Source organism: Acinonyx jubatus, chromosome D4 (assembly GCF_027475565.1).
Source record: "Acinonyx jubatus isolate Ajub_Pintada_27869175 chromosome D4, VMU_Ajub_asm_v1.0, whole genome shotgun sequence".
Classification (NCBI taxonomy): domain Eukaryota; kingdom Metazoa; phylum Chordata; class Mammalia; order Carnivora; family Felidae; genus Acinonyx; species Acinonyx jubatus.
Window position 1 is genome coordinate 91,326,277 of NC_069391.1, and position 17,997 is coordinate 91,344,273.

At 41.9% G+C, this 17,997-nt stretch overlaps 1 protein-coding gene across 10 annotated transcripts in view; it reads right to left on the reverse strand.

Annotated features, from left to right (window-relative positions):
• Positions 1 to 17,997, reverse strand: part of PTPDC1 (protein tyrosine phosphatase domain containing 1) — a 72,082-nt gene that overhangs the window by 35,516 nt on the left and 18,569 nt on the right. The window contains exons 1-3 of one of the 10 annotated variants that reach the window (XM_053205400.1): positions 14,319 to 16,046; positions 13,536 to 13,680; positions 5,786 to 5,995 (exon numbers count right to left, since the gene is read on the reverse strand). The exons of 3 other annotated variants lie outside the window; for them this stretch is intronic. Coding sequence is in view for 2 of the 7 variants with exons in the window: in XM_053205399.1 (XP_053061374.1) it covers positions 14,319 to 14,321 (3 nt within the window). In the remaining 5 variants the exon portion in view is untranslated. Of the gene's footprint in view, positions 1 to 5,785; positions 5,996 to 13,535; positions 14,153 to 14,318; positions 16,047 to 16,170; positions 17,898 to 17,997 lie in introns of those variants that run through there. 6 more of the 10 variants (XM_053205399.1, XM_053205398.1, XM_053205401.1 and 3 more) reach the window with 6 other exon arrangements.

Here is a 17,997-nt window from a genome sequence, read left to right on the forward strand (position 1 = left end):
GCCTGCTTTCCACTGTCCCAAACCCATTTTTGTATATTTCATCTGGTTTTCTAGTTGTTTAAGGCAGAAGGTAACCCTGCTCTCCGCAATTTCACCATGGCTGGAAGCAGAAACCCCCTTGGCCCTGGCTAGGGGACTCTGCAGGAGTGTCCACTGTGGATTAACTCCGTGTGAAAACACTGATGTCCAGTCCAACTAGAGGAACTGCTGACCAATTACATACAGCTTAACTAGGCCGGACCATCCTGTGCAGTCACAAGTTCTGTGTTTAAACCTTGACTCTTGGGTGGCACAGAGTGGAAAGTGGGTCATGGGCATTGAGGAAGGCACCTGTTGGGATGAACGCCGGGTGTATGGAAACCAATTTGACAATAAATTTCATATTTAAAACAAACAAACAAACAAACAAACAAAAAAAAACCTTGACTGTTCATTGCTGGCCACAGGAACCATTTTCAGCCTCAATTTTCTCCCCTGTAAAATGGGGATTATTATTAGACTACTTTCCTAGCTTATTGTGAGGATAAAGAACAACTATGTGTGTGTGTGTGTTTCTAACACAATGTCTGGCATATAGGTATCCGATATATTACTGTTGTTTTCATTTGCAAACCAGTGTTGTAACATGTTATAAGAGTCTGCAAAGCATTGCCTTCACGACGTGTAAAACAGTCCCACCAGCAGTTGGTAATGGCCGACCTTGTGAGGAAGATTTATGAACCATCGGCTGCGTCCACAACTGGATCGGTTTTGTGTGCCTGGTTGTAGAGTCAGGAGAAAGAGAGTTTGAAGAGCAAGCCTGTCATTTCACTGCACACTCCTCTTAGTTAGTGTCATTTCCTGCTGCTAATAACAGATATTTTGCTCGCTCTATCCTGCAATTTGCTTTCATCTCAAGAAGTCCCTCGAAATGACTGAAAATTCAGAATTAATCACAGGCTCACTAATTAGTACCTAATACTTAAAACTCAGAACGGCAATGGACGATGACTCACACTGTTGGAAGAGTCGTCACCGAGTAAGAGTTTGACATAAAGAACGTTCTACTTCATAAAAAAGTCCCTTGGCCCAAGAGCCAGGCTCCGTGACAGCCCGAGGGGTTCTGAGGTCACTGCCTTCCGTTCCGCCTTCCCCACAAAAAGCCTGCGTGTGTACTTCTGGGAGAGCTGACGGGGACAGCCCTGAGGAGTCGGGAGGTCGGGGGTGTGGCGTCACCCTTCCCACCTGCTCTGGGGCTCAGAGTCCTCTCGGGTGCCTGGTGGGAAGTACAAGTCCGCGGCCCACCCTCAGGATGTCTGAGGAACGGAACACGTTATCCGCCCACACTCCGTCCAGCTCCTCCTGACGTAAGAGGCCCTCTGCCCACATTAAAGAAACGTGTCAACGGATTGCCTTCTACACAGCAATCATGGTAGAAGAATTTGAGGCTGGAAATTTAAGTCTGTGTGGGCAAAAATAGACATTTCCAAGTATATGAGTGAACACAGGACAGCTACATAAACACTTTCATGCTTGTGAATAATCTGTTAGTAATAATAAACACGTAGGCTGACTCCAGCCAGGCACCGTTCCAAGTGCCTTGTTTGTTGTAACTCGGAGCCCTCACCACTACACCATTTGGGAAGTACTACCATTACTCCAATCAGAAACACAGTTTATTATTAGGGCAGTTTTAGGTTCACAGCAAAACTACGTGGAAGGCACAGAGAATCCCTGCACACCCCTGTCCCACCCGCATGTGCACGGCCTCCACTGTCGACACCCCCAGCAGATAGCACCTTCGCTACAACCGATGAGCCCACACGGACACGTCATCATCACCCAGATGTACGGCTTGCCTAAGGCACCACTCCAGGTGGTGGACATTCTACGGATTTGGGCAAATGTCTAAGGACACGTATCTGTCATTATGGGATCACACAGAGAATCTTCACTGCCCTGAAAATCCTCCATGCCCCATTCAGTCACCCCTACCCCCACCCCAGCAACTCCTGATCTGTTCACTATGCCCACAGATTTACCTTTTCCAGAATGTCAAGTAATTGGAATCATACAGTATGTGGCCTTTTCAGATTGGCTTCTTTCACTTAGTGACACACATTTAAGGCCTCTCCACATATTCTGTGGCCAGCAGTCCATTTCTTCTTAGTGCTGAGTAATATTCTATTATCTGGATGGACCAGTCTGCTTATCCAGCCGCCTGCTGAAGGATATTCTACTTGCTACCAAGGCTTGGCAATTATGAATACAGCTGTGTACACATCTGTGTACACATCTGTGTGCAGCCTATTTGTGCGGGCGTGGGTTTTTCAGCTCCCGTGGGCAAACACCAAGGATCACGACCACAGGACCATATGGTAAAAACATGTTTAGGTTCATATATTATTCCCATTTTGCAGATTACAGAACCAAGGCAAAGAGAAGTCAGAAAACTTACCTGCAGTCACACAGCTATTAAATGCTGGAGCTGGGATCTGAATTCACACCGTTCATTCCACAGTCTGTTCTCTTCACCACCATACACACACAGCCTCTCAACAGTAAAGACCTCGCACTGAATAAAGGAAACTCCCGTTTGCATGCAATGCAATGAATGCAATGTTGTATGCATTCTAACTTTGTGGTGCTGATAATTCCTTGGCTCCCAAGAAACTTTTCAGACCTCCCTATTCACACAGCAAGACTTTCACATTCGTTCTGCTCTGTGCAGACACTTGGTTGATCCTTCCTTCATCCAAATCTCAAAGCACTGCTGTCCCAAAGACAGGTGTCAACCACACACCTCCTTCACATGTTTGGGCTACTCCACGATGGAGGGTTGTTGGCACTTACCAGCTCTGCGACCGTAAGCACATTCACTGCCACCTCTGAGCCTCACACCTGCCCTGCGGTCACCGTAAAGATGCCCCACGAGCTTGTATACAGACCTAATTCCGTGCCCGACTCATAATTCAGTCTATCCTCAACACAGCAGCCAGGGTCACCCGGGTCACACCACCCTTCTCTTCAAACCCACGTAGCCACCCTGTTTACAATTTAAACCAGCTCCCCTCTGTTTCCATGTCCTCAGGACTTCTGAAGAAAACATGGAATATGGCACATAATTTACTGATTTATCCCTATTATATTATTATCTGCCTTCCCCACTAGGAGGTCAGCTCCACGAAGGCAGAGTTTTGTCTGCTTTGTCAACTACTGTATACAACAGGGCCCAGCACACAGTACATGCTCAACAGGTTTAGTGAATGAATACACGAATAACCATTCAAAGGTCATGACCACCAGCACCACCGTCATTTGACGTCGCTGTAAAGGGGAAATAGCAGCTATGCCTCACCTGTCTCAGGTTACAGCACCACATGCAAACACAAGGAACTGTTTCCTTATCTTAGTTTTCCTGATCACATTTACATCTCCAACCCCTTGCTGGTCTTCAACCTGACAGATGGGTGTCCCTTCTAATTCCCGGAGGGGTGGGTCTGTTGAACTTCAACTTCCTCTCCTTCAGGATGTTTTCCCTAACACCAATTACGTATTTTATCACATCCCTTCATCATGCAGGGCCGACTGCAGATTTACCTAGGGGCCCGGATGCTTCCTGACACCACACTTGTATTTTGTCCTTAAAGAATTATAGCACTTTTTATGAGTCCATATGCAGTAAAACAAATGAAAAACCCTATTTCTTTTAAATGGAAACATCCTCACTTCTGAATCTGCAAACTCAAACAAAATGAGGAAACTGAATGAAATTCTTTTTCTCCTCAAATCACCTGGGGGTAGGCAGGCAACATTTAAAAGGTGCCTTTTCCTTCTTGAAGCCCCTCCAGACCTTCTTGCAAGGTAGGTCCTCTGGGAAAGAGCTGGCAGTCTGCCTGAACCTCACGGGCTGCTGTGATCTCACACCTGCATTGCACCTTCGGGAAGGTCCCTGGGCTCTCAGGAGACTCATCACTGATCAGGGAAAACAACACACAGCAGGACCCTTGCCGCTGCACCATCTGAAGAAGTATGCTGTCTGGTTCAGATGCTCCAGAAAACACCTTATGATAAGGAAATGGGTGCGACGTTAACAATAGGCGAAGCAGATCTTTGCAAGCAGGGTTCCCACGCTCCTAGCCTTTTCCCACAAACAGCCACACCAGGATCATTCCCACAGATGTAAACACACCTCACCCACATCAGTGTCACCACCACAGGTACTTCTAAACTCATCAAGATGTCAACCCTTCCTGACTCAACACCCATCAGAGGGGTTCTCTTAAAAGCCCAGCGGCCGGGCCTCACTCCCAGAATTTCCACTTGGTAGGTCTGGGTGGGGCTGAGAATCTGCATTTCTGCCTAGTTTGCAGGGACGCTTTATTTTTTTTTTTTTTATAAAATTTTTTTTTAACATTTATTCATCTTTGAGAGACAGAGAGAGACAGAGCATGAGTGGGGGAGGGGCAGAGAGAGAGAGAGAGAGAGAGAGAGAGAGAGAGAGACACAGAATCCAAAGCAGGCTCCAGGCTCCTAGCTGTCAGCACAGAGCCCGATGCGGGGCTCAAATTCACGAACTGTGAGATCATGACCTGAGCTGAAGTCAGACGCCCAACCAACTAAGCCACCCAGGTGCCCCTCCAGTGATGCTTTGAGAATGAGGCATTAGACAAGCAGCTTGCAGTCACATAACAGCAGGTATTCATGGAGGCTACTGTGAATGCAGGGCCCCTGGGTTCTGTTTAGCAGTCACATAATGAAGGCTTCCTTTTACAGTTCTTCCTTCCACCAACCTTCACAAAATCCCAAAATACATTAAGAAGCCCCACCGCATCAACCAGACCTAGAAAAAGCTTCACATACCTGGGTGAGCCCTGGGTACTAATGTTCCCACCAACATCCTAGTTTGGACCAAGCAATCACCTGGAATCAGGTCACTGCTATGCCGGTGGTATCCACAGGAAGAAACACTCCCCACGGCAGCCACCAGATACCACACCACTTTGCTCAGCCTAATTTGGATTCTTAACCAACAGACGTTCATTAACTAAATATTCCTTTTTGGTAAATATATAAGTAGCGTGGATATAAAATTATGTTCACATTTAAATACATTTATATGACATGCTGTTTACAACTTTTTCAATTTCAGGTAGTTCAACATGAAAAGCTTAAAATAATGAGGAAAACAGTTTGTTATTCACTTTTCTATCCTTATTTATAGACTAAGAAGATAACATGATTTTCTACCTCTTCACTTCCTGAACTATTTCTCTAAAAGAAACTATTCTTTTTAAAAAAATGTGTTAATGTTTATTTATTTTTGAGAGAGAGAGAGAGAGAGAAAGAGAGAGAGAACGAACAAGCAGGGGAGGGACAGAGGGAGACATAGAATCCAAAGCAGGCTCCAGGCTCTGAGCTGTCAGCACAGAGCCTGATGCGGGGCTCGAACCCACAAACTGTGAGATCATGACCTGAGCCGAAGTTGGACGTTTTACCAATTAAGCCACCCAGGTGCCCCTAAGAAAAAACTATTCTGTGAAACATATTTCAGTACTTGGGTGACAAGTCTGGGTGACTTAAAACATAAGCGGGAGTGTGGCTCCAGGATCTTCAAAGGCTTAGATCAAACTTTCTACAGGAAGATACATAGAATTTCTGGTTTAAGTAGTGGACTAAGCTAGCTTTCTCTTACACTCTCATACTCTAGCTTTCTCTTCCTCCTAAGACCCCAATGCAAAGAAATTTTAAAAAGAATAACCCCACAGAGCAAGAAGCAGGAGGAGGTTATCGGTGAACTAGTTACCTTAGTAAGCTCCCAGAGGAAAGAAAGCAGGTAGAAGTAAAGAGGTCAATAAACCAGAGGTGAGGAAGCTGTAGCCCAGAATATGCCCATGCATATTCTGCAGAACACATAGCTGTGTCTCTTCAGAAAGATGGAGAACAGGGAGGTAGCCATCTTCCAAGTGTTGAAAGAAACAGTCAACCAAGAATTCCACATGCAGCTAAACTCTTCCTGAAAAAAATGGAGAAATTAAGTCATCTCCAGATTTAAAAACAAACTTCAAAAAAAACAAAAAAACAGTCTTGCTTTACAAGAAATACTGTATTTCAGTCCAAAATAAAGGACACTAAAGGGTAACTTGAATCCAGACAAAGAAAGAACAAAAAAGCTCACAAAATAAGCATTATAAAAATACATATAAATAAAACTCTTTTCTTTATCTGTTTTAAAAGATGCCTACATAAAGCACTAATTATGAAAATGACTTGAACAGCTTATAATGTATAAAGATGTAATTTGAACTGAATGCCGGTAATAGTACAAAAGAGAGAGAAAGGAATGAAGGTATATTGGAGCAAAGGTTTTGTATGTTACTAAAATTAAACTAGTATTAATTTGAATTAGATTGTTTTAAGCTAAGATACTAATTGTAATTCCAGGGTAAACACATAGAAGATTACTCAAAATACATAGTCAAGAAACAAAAAGGGAACTGAAAATGTATATTAAAAAAATATGTAACATGAAAGAAGGCAAGAATCAACGAATAAAGAAACGCAAAAGACCTCAGACATACAAAAAAATACAAAAACGGTAGGTATAAATTCTAATTTATCAGTAATTTATCAGTAATGTAATTATGTTACATTGAATGTAAATGGATCAGATATTCTACCAAGTAAAAGAATGGCAGAACAGATTTTTTAAAAGATCTATCTAACAAAATACAGGTAAGATCTACATGAGGAGAACTACAAATCATTCATAAACAAAATCAAAGATGAACTAAATAAATGGAAAGATATTTATGTTCATGGCTAGGAAGATTCAACATTGTCAAGATACCAATTCTTCTCAACCTGGTCTATAGACTCAAGGCAGTCCCAGCCAAAATCCCAGTAAGTTATTTTATGGATATCATTAAAAATATTTCTAAAGTTTATAGGGAGAGGCAAAAGACCTAGAATAGCCAACACAATACTTAGGGAGAACAAAGCTGGAGAAATGACACTACATAACTTCCAAGACTTACTATAAAGCTACAGTAATCAAGACAGTGTGGAATTGGCAAAAGAACAAAACTATAGATCCATGGAACAGAATAGAGAGTCCAGAAACAAACCCACAGAAGTACAATCAACTGATCTTTGACAAAGGAGCAAAAGCAAAACAACGGAGCAAAGACAATCTCCTCAACAAATGGTGCTGGAACAACTGGACATCCACATAACAACAACAACAAAAATCTAGACACCAATCTTATACTCTTTACAAAAAGTAATTCACATGGATGGCAAACTGAACCATAAAATGTAAAACTATAAATCCATGATAAACCAGGAGAAAACCTAGATGACCCTGGGTGTGGTGATGCCTTTTTACATACAACACCAAAGACATGACCCATGAAAAAGTAAATAAGCTGGACTCAACTTAAAAATTCTGCTTTGTGAAAGACAATGCCAAGAGAATAAGACGACAAGCCACAGACTGGGAGAAAATATATGCAAAAGACACATCTGATGATGAAATGTTATCCAAAATATACAAAAAACTTTTAAAACTCAACAATAAGAGAACAATCTGATTTAAGAAATGGGTCAAAGACCTTAACAGACACCTCACCAAAGAAGATATACAGATGGAAAATAAGCACATGAAAAGATGCTCCACATCATATGTCATCAAAATGCAAATGAAAACAGTGAGATACCCCTTGACACCTGGCTCACTTTAGATTCAAAGACACAGGCTGGCAGAAAAAAAGATGGAAAAATATATACCATGTAAGCAGTAACCAAAATACGGCTGAGATAGCTATACTAATACCTCACAGAACACTGTAAGACAATAATTGTTATCTGAGGCAAAATAAGGACATTTTACAATGATTAAGAAATCAATGCATCAGGGGCGCCTGAGTGGCTCAGTCGGTTGAGCGTCCGACTTCAGCTCAGGTCATGATCTCAAGGTCTGTGAGTTCGAGCCCTGCGTCGGGCTCTGTGCTGACAGCTCAGAGCCTGGAGCCTGTTTCAGATTCTGTGTCTCCCCCTCTCTCTGCCCCTCCCCCACTCACGCTCTGTCTCTCTCTGTCTCAAAAATAAACAAAAACATTAAAAAAAAAAAGAAATCAATTCATCAGGAAGATATAATGACTAAATATCCATGCACATAAGAATAGAATCCCAAAATACACAAAGTAAAACTGAAAACCTGAAGAGGTTGTGTTGAAATGGGACAATTCAACAAAAATAGTTGGGAGACTTCAATATTCCACTTTCAGAAACAGAGAGAAAATGAGGCAGAAGATCAACAAAGAAACAGAAGACTTAAAGAATACCACAACTACCTAGTTGTAGCAGACATTTACAAAACACTTCAAGTCCACAAAAGCAGAACACGTATTCTTCTCAAGTTCACATAGAACATTCTCCATAGTAGACCATATCCTAGGTCATAAAACAAATCACAGTAAATTAAAAATGAATTAAATCATAGAAAATATCTTCTTTGACCACAATGAAATTAAATTAGAAGTTAATAACAGAAGAAAGTCATAGATATATAAAAGCTAAATATATATTTAAAAAACCAATGAGTCAAAGAAGAAAATACAACAGAAAATATAAAACACTTTGAGATGAAATGAAAACATACAAAATATCAAAACTTGTGGGGTAACCAGTTATAGCAGTGCTTAAAAAGGAAATTTAGAGCTATAACTGCATGTATGAAAAAAAGGGAAAGATTATGGTCTGCTGGGGGGGGGGGAAAAGGAGAAAGAACTCAAATCAATAACCTACTATTTCACCTTAAGTAACTGGGGAAAAAAAAGAACAAAATGAACCCCAAGCAAGCAGAAAGTAGGAAATGAAAAAGAACACAGTGGAAATAAATGAAATAGAGAAAAACAAAAATAAAAGAGTAAATCAATGAATCCAAAATTTGGTTCTTTATACAAATCAACAAAATTGACAAATTTTCAGCTAGACTAACCAAGACTCAAGTACTAAATCAAGAATAACATGGGGTGCCTGAGTGGCTCAGTTGGTTAAGCGTCTGGTTCTTCATTTCAGCTTGGGTCATGATCTCATGTTTTCTAAGTTTGAGCCCTGTGTCAGGCTCTGTGCTAATAGCGCAGAGCCTGCTTGGGATTCTCTCTCTCCCTTCTGTCTCTGCCCTACCCCACCTGCATGCGCGCTTTCTCTCTCTCTCAAAATAAACTTAAAGAATAACAAAAGGGACATTATAACTAACTTTACAGAAATAAGGATTATAAAAGAATATTAAGAAGAAAAATATTCCAACAAATAGTGAGATGAAACAAATTACTAGAGAAACACAAACTACCAAGAATACCTTCATGAAGAAATAAAAAATCTGAATAGACCTACAAGAAGTAAATAAATTAATTTCAAAAATTTCACACAAAGAAAAACCAAGCCCAAATGGTTTCACTGGTGAGTTCTACCAAACATTTAAAGAATTAACACTAACCTTTTCAAACTCTTTCAAAAACAGAAGACTGTCATAATTGATTCGATAAGTACAGTATTACACTGATACTAAAATGGGAAAGATATCACAAGAAACCACTGACCAACATCCCTTACAAATACAGAGACAAAAAGCCTTAAACAATGTTAGTAAACTGAACCCAACAACATAGAGAAAAGTATATACACCATGGTCAAGTGGAATTTATCTCAGGAATGTAAGGCTGGTTTAACGTTAAAAAATCAATTAATGTAATACATCAACATAATAAAGGACAAAAACCACATGATCATCTCAATAGACACAGAAAAAGCATTTCCAAGTCCAACATCCTCTCAAGGTAAAAGCACTCAATAAACTAGCAGAAGAGAATTTTCTCAACCTGATAAAGGGCATCTATGAAAAGCCCACAACTAACATCATGATCTACAGAAAGATGGAGGGCTTTCTCCTAAGATCATGAATCAGACAAGGATATGTACTCTCACCATGTCTGCTCAACATTGTAATGAGGTTCCAATCAGTGCAGTGATCCAAGAAAAAGAAATAAAAGAAATAAAAAGCTTACATATTAGAAAGGAAGAAGTAAAACTATTTCTATTTGCAGATAGGGTGTTATATTTAGAAAGTTCTAGGGAATCCACTAAAAAGACTAGAGAACTGATAAGCAAGTTCAGCAAGTTGGCAAGATACAAGAATTATACACAAAAACAATTTTATTTCTATAAGCTTGAATTATAGTTTTAGTTCTATAAATTCTGTTACAAATGCTCTTTTTCAAGTCAAGGCAGTTCCCTTTTACTCCTAATTTTCTGGTAGGTTTTTTTTTTTTTTTTTTTTTTTTTTTAGAGACAGGGAGAGGGAGTGCATATGTGGGGAGGGAGGGAGAGGGGGACTGGAGGGGGAGAGAGAAAGAGAGAGAGAGAGAATATCTTAAGCAGGTTCCATGCTCAGTACAGAGCCCAATGAGGGGCTCGAACCCATGAGTCTGGGATCATGACCTGAAGCGAAATCAAGAGTTGGATGCTTAACCGACTGAGCCACCCAGACGACACCTCATTCTGAGAATTTTAATAATGGTCACTGCTTAATTGTGTCAAATGCTTTTTCTGCATCAACTGATATAAATGTATAATTTCTGTCTCTTTAACCTGTTGATATAGTGGATTACCCTGACTGATTTTCAAATACTGAACCAGCCTTGCTCCCTCTCTCAGCACTGCTTTAGGTGTGGCCCACAAACTTTGGTACGTTGAGATTTCATTCAACTCAATGTATTTTCTTTTTTTTTAATTTTTTTTTAATGTTTATTCATTTTTGAGAGACAGAGCATGAGTAGGGAGGGGCAGAGAGAGAGGAGACACAGAATCTGAAGCAGGCTCCAGGCTCCAAGCTGTCAGCACAGAGCCTGATGCAGGGCCCAACCCACAAACCGTGAGATCATGATCTGAGCGGAAGGCAGACACTCAACCGACTGAGCCACCCAGGCACCCCTCAACTCAATGTATTTTCTACCAAGACAAGCACATCCACACTTGTCACTTTTATTTAACACAGTATGGAGACCAGAGCAATAATTCAAGAAAAAAAAAAGTGAAAGGTTTTCATACTGAAAAGGAAAAAGTATAATTATATTTGTTCAAGGATGACATATTATCTATGTAGAACATCTGACGCAATCTACAAAAAAATCTATTAGAAACAATAAGTCAATTTAGCAGGACTGTGGTATACATATCAGTATATAAAAACCAATCACATATTATATAATAAGGATAAGTAATGAAGTTAAAATTGAAAACATAAGAACATCAAAAAGTAAGAAATATTTAGGGCTACATCTGATAAAAGAGGTAAAAAGTTTGAATACTAAAAACTATAAAGCACTACTACGAAAAATTAAAGAGGACCTAAAAGGAAGGGCAAGATCTACTGTGTTCATAGTTGCAAAGCCTAGTTAACATATCAATTCACCCCATAATGACCAATAGAGCCATCACAATTTCAACCAAAATCCTATGGGGACTTTGCAGAAACTGAAAGCCAATTATGAAACATACGGAAATGCAAAGGATCCAGAGTAGCTAAAACACCATTGAAAAAGAAGAAAAAGTTGTCTGTCTAACACTACTTACTTTCAAACAACAGTAATAAAAAGTGAGGTAGTAGCTTAAAGTCAGATAAATGGAACAATGGGACAAAAAACACCCAAAAACACAGCCACACCCGCTGGACAACTCATTTTTGACAAAGATGCTAAAGCAATTAAGTAGAGAAAGTATGCTCTTTTCAACAAAGTGTGCCGGAACCACTGAAAATCCATGTGCGAAAAACGTGAACTTCAGATGACATCTCATACCTCATATAAAAATTAACTCAAAATTATCATACACCCAAATGCAAGAACTAAAAACGTAAACTTTACAAACATGAGAAAATACTGACAGAACTGAAAGGAGAAATAGATAAATCCACCAAGTATAGTTGGAGGCTTCCACGCTCTTCTCCAAAAAATTGAAGATCAGCAAGAATACAGGTGACTTGAACAGCACTCCCAATCGGCTTGGTCTAATTGGTACGTATTCACCCACCAACAGAAGCGCACATGGAACAGCACCGGACAGACCACTGCTGCCACATAAAACACATCTTAACAACGTGAAAGCATAGGAGTGACACAAAGTCCTGCTTCGTGGCATATCAGAACCAAAGCAGACATCGGTAATAGAAAGATGGCTCAACAATTAGAAATATTGGGAAGTTGAACAAACACTTCTAAATGACACACGTGTTAGGAAGTCTCAAGAGACAGCTTTAAATATTTTAAACTAATAAAAATGAAAATACAACTTATCTTGCAGAACGATGTGAATATACTTAATACTACTGGATTGCACACCTGCTTGCTAAAAGGAAGACCACAAAACTCTCAATTTTCAGCTCCAGCGAATGGAGGCCCCGAAACAAAACCAAAACCTCATGGTTTCTGCTCTTACCGCAAAGGGCCAGGACGCTGCGGAAAGACCGTTGCCAACTGGAGTGATCCAGGCACCTTCGACCCTCTAGCCAACCTATTCCAATATCCTCCTCATTCCCAGGGAGGGGGGGGTCCACGGAACTCCTGGTGTCTCCCAATCCCCCCTCTTCATCGACCTGGAGGAACCACTCTCCAGACTGGGAGTGAATCTCTGCCCGTCTGGACTCTCGGTGCTCCACGCACCACCACCAAGCAGCCCTCCCCTCGGAGCACTGGAACAGCTCACGGAGCGGGGTCTCCAATAAACCTCAGCAGGTTCCGTCCCTGAACCCACTCCCTCCGTCTGGGCCCTCTGAGAGACACACGCCCTTTTCTCCTTCCTTCCTCTGCCCATTCGCTTATTGGGCTGAGGTGTCTTAGAAAAATTTCATGCTGCGACTCCTTCCTCCCCAAAGGGGGAAATAATCCTAGAATTTGACAGCAGCAATCAAAGTGGCCAGCCAAATCGGTAAGTCAAATGACCCTTCAACGTCTTCTGTTTGCTCCTTCTCCGAGCTAACTAGAGCTAAGTCCAAAGACACTGATCATCTCTCCCTGTTAGATCAGCTACCACTCTCCTCATGGGCAAAACCTTCAGCTGGTATTAGCAGAACCCACAGTGCACCTCCCATCAAGATTCGAACAGATCCTCCAAACTCTCTCCCCAGAATTAACCAATACTCTCTAAATAAAGAAGCCCTTCAAGGCATCAAGCCCATAACACAAGGTTACAAGGCTCAGGGCCTCAGTGATCCTGCACTAGTTTCTGTAATACTCTATTTTCCCTGTGAGAAAACTCAATGGCTGAGGACGACAGTTTGTCCAGGATCTCCACACTATACGTCACACTGTTATCACTAACCCCCATCCGTACCGACACCCAATCCCACTGAAAACAAAATTTTCACTGTGATTGATGCATACAGTGTATTTTTAGTATTCCAGTAGATAAGGACAGCCAATATATTTTTGCTTTCACTGGGGAAGACTTAAAATCCACCTGGACAGTCATGCCCCAGGGTTTCTCAGAGTCCTTACTTTCCACAAACTTAAAAGCCGATTCGGACGACAGAAAGTGTTCTGCAGGCTCTACTTCGTTCCAGTACGCAGAGGATTCGCCCTTCTGCCCCTCTTCTCAGATCTCTGCACAGGAGGGCAACGTTCACCCGTTCAAACCTTTGGCCTTAAACGGACATAAAGTCACCGAAGGAAAACCGCCATTTGCTCAAACTCAGGTTCGATACTTAGGGCCCCTGACCTCAGAACCTGGGCTAGATTTGGACCCAGGCCGACTTCAGGGCACCCTGAACATCCCTAAACCTAAGACCAGCACCAATTACGAGGTTTTCTTGGCCTAGCTGACTGCGTCAAAACTGGACTCCAAACCCTCTTACAGCTCAACCTCCTCATGCTTTCCTGAAAATCAACCAACCTGACCCTGTTATTTGGAAAGATCAGGATGACACAGCTTTTGGGACTTTAGGGAAAAGCCTAATACGACCCCTGCCTTTGGACGTCCTTTCAATTCCCCTTTTCCCTCTTGGTATGTGAGAGGGAAGGGAATGCCCTTGGAGCGCTCACCCCAAAATCACGGGCACCACTGCTGTCCCGTAGGGCATTATAGCCAACAACTAGACCATGTGGCTCAGGGATGTCTCCCCGGCCCCCTTGCCTCCCAGCCATTCCTGCCACTGCCCTCTTGGTTAGGCCACTGCGGAGATAGTCACGGGGTCCCCTCTAACCATCCTTGTGCCCCATGCAGTGGAAGCCCTCCCGAACTCTCCCCACACTCAATCCTCTTCAGCCAGTCGCCTCACTTACCATCCCCCTGCTAACTGCTCCTCATGTGACTCTTCCTTTTTGCAACAGCCTTCACCCCACTATTCCTCTCTCCTCCCTCACTGACAAGACCCTCACGACGGCTCGATGTTGACACATCACCTTTTGACGCCCTGTGACAAGTTACAGGAATTCCTCTGCAGATGAAATACAGACTTTTAATGGGTCACTGATGGTTCTTATCTAAAGGAGGAAAATGGTAAGTTTCGTGCTGGGAGTGCAACTGGAACCCCTTTTGAAGTCACTAAGGGGGCACCTTTACCTCTGCCTACTTCAGCCAGACAGGCTGAGTTACGTGCCCGGACTCGAGCTGGATACCCTGGCCAAGGGTAAAACCACAGGCATTTATACCGAGAGCTGGCACCCCTTCCGGTAAGTAACTCAGGACTTTGAAACAGCATGGCAACAGCGAGGGTTACCTCCAATGGAGATGAAATTTTAAATGGCTGTGTCTAAATATATTACGTGCCATATTTTTAAGGGCTGCTCTGGCCATTACCAAGGTTCCTGGGCATTCCAGACGTGAGTCCCTGGAGGCCAAAGGAAACCACCTCACTGACACTTCTGCCCCAAATGCTGTTCTCTCGGAGGCCAACAGCCAGACCTCTGCCCTGGTCCAGAGGGATGTTCTCTCAAATGATAATTTGGGAAAATTGACCAGAGACCCCAAAAATTGGCCCCAGAAAAGGAAAAACAGTATTAGAAATCTAGTCATTGTTGGTTTGATAGTAAGAGAGAACTCTGGTGTGGACCAAATAACAATCTGCCCACAGAAGTTCCAAAACCCCCACTGCTCACCCCTGTACGTGCTTTCAACCACTGGTCTCCTGACACGGTGATGGCATTCGTGGACCAATACAGGTGCGGAAAAGATAACAGGGTGCCTACTTCGCTCGTCCCACATCCAAGGCATAATCCAGGGAAAACCACACTTCTCCCAGACTCTGAACCGTCCGACGGACCATTTGAGGTTTGGCAAATGGATCTCATACGGCTTCCCTACCTCGGGGAAAGAAACATGTTCTTGTCGTGGTCTGTATGTTTTGCCACCGGACCGAAGCTTCCCCTTGTAGACAGGCCAATGCTTCTTCTGTGGCTAAAATTCTGTTAAAGAAGATTACTCCTACCTGGGGGCCCCTCTCACACATCATGGTGGTCGGGAAACCCACTTCACCATTCAGGTGCTTTGTTAGTTAGGCGTGCACTGTTCGGCCGTGTGATGTTACCACCCTTGCACTGTGCACACACCACGCTCAGTCCTCAGAGTTGTCACACTCACTCGCGGCATCGTGAAGTCTCAACGGGAAAACTTTGTAGACTATAATGTAATTTGTTATTGTCATATTACTTTTTTTGTTTTGTATAATTATTTTTAGGTTTTGCATTTTATTACCTGTCAAACTTTTGTAAAAACGATGTACCCAATAAGGTGATTCTAGCTCATGCTTCAAGGTGATTTCCAACACTTACAACGTTGAGAAGACAGAAACTTTAGTTGGAAACCACCCGAGTCTCTCCCTCCTAACCTTCCTCGTTACTCAAATGTGGCCTGAAGTGGTTTCCAACTGCTATACATTTTCCCTCCGATGTAGGACATGACAACCAGCAAAGGTCCTCTGTGCCACTGAGGGACTAAACCACTAAATACAGAAAACCTGACTCGGGACAGGTGCTGCTTTTGGGGAAAGCTCTTGATTAAAAAGGGGGAATGTGAAAATGAGTAAAGGAAACCTTATTTAGAGTGGAGTTGGGGGTCAGACGGGGTGGGGGGGGACTCTCATGCCCCCACCCCCACTCCTTGCAGCCTTTGAAGATGCAACAGGAAGAGCCCTACCTTGCATTCAGTCAGGACCAAGTTCACTTTACCACCCCTGCAGGATGAAGGAAGATTTTCTCCTGACCTGGCAACAGTCCAGCCAATGACAGAGAACACAGCCAGCCAATGAGAGGTGTCACAGCCCAGCCAATGAGACACTGTAATATCCAGCCAATGAGAGAGGGTCACAGCTCAGCTAATAAGAGATGAGAGATGGTAATACCCAGCCAATGTGAGATGTTCACAGCCCAGCCAATGAGAGATGATCACAGCCAAGCCAAAGAGACAGGTCACAACCCAGCCAATGAGAGACTATCACAGCCCAGCCAATGAGAGATGGGCACCACCCTGAAACTCCCATTTACCTCCACTGGGCTTTTGTGCAGAACAGCCTTTGCAAATCCCCCTTTCATCCATAAAAGTGCATTCTTCTGCTTTGTTCTGAGTTTACCTATGGTTTGTAGTAACCTGAACGTCCTAGATTGCAATTCTTCTACTCCTGTACAGAGTAAAATAACTAGCAGTTTTACTTTTAAGATCAACAGAAAGGACGACAGGTCTAAAATCAGTAACATAAGCTTCCAACTTCAAACATAAGATAAAGAAAAACAAAACCTAAAGCAAGTAGAAGGAAGGAAACAATAAACCAAACCAAGAGCTAAGAAAAAAAGAGAAGACGCAAATTACCAATCAGGAGTAGAATAGGAGTCATCACTACTAATCTTACAGACATCAAAAAGTTAAGCGAATAGTACAAACAATTCTATGCCCATAAACTTGATAATTCATTTTTTCACTGTTTATTTATTTTTGAGAGGGGGGAGGGGGAGAGAGAGGGAGACACAGAACTCGAATCAGGCTCCAGGCTCTAAGCTGTCAGCACAGAGCCCGACGTGGGGCTCAAACTCACAAACTGTGAGATCATGACCCGAGCCGAAGTCAGACACATAATTGACTGAGCCACCCAGGCACCCCTAAATTTGATAATCTAGATAACATGGACTAATTCTTGAAGGGTGCAACCAACCAAAACTCACCCCAGGAAATACAGATAATATGAATAGCCCTACACCTGAAAAAGATTAAATCAGTGGTAAATCTTCCCCCAAAATGAAAACACCAAGCTCAGATGGTATTACTGGTGAATGTTACCAAACATTTAAGGAAGAAACAATACCACTTTTACAATTTCCTCCAGGAATCAGAAGGGAGATCATCTTTCAGCTCATTTTGTAAGGCCAACATTACCTTTTATTCCCAAACTAGAAAAATATATTACAAAAAAAGAAAACTATAAACCAAGATCTTTCATGAATTTAGATATATTAGCAAAATGAACCCAGCAAACTGACTATATAAAAAGGGTAATACATGGTAACATGGGGTTCATTCCAACAATGCAAGGCTGATTCAACATCTGTAAATCAATGTAATTCGTCATATTGATGGAATGAATGAAAACAGATATGATTATATTAATATATGCAGGAGAAACAAAGTTCAACATCCATTCATGCTAAAAACCCAAAAAACTTAGAAGGGAACTCCCTTAATCTAATAAGACTATTTTTAAAAATCGCAGCTAACATCACACTAAATAGTGAGATGTTAAGTTTCTCCCCAAGATCAGGAAGGAGGATGTTCCCTCTCACCACTTCTAATTCACCTTCATACTAAAAGTTTTAGCTAGTGTAATCACACAAGAAGAAGAGGTATACAAATTGGATAAAAAGAAATAAAAATAAATAAAATAAAAAGAATAAAATAAATAAAATAAAAAGAAATAAAGAAGAAAGAAGAAAATAAAAAGAATAAAAAAATCAAATAAAAAGAAATAAATAAAAC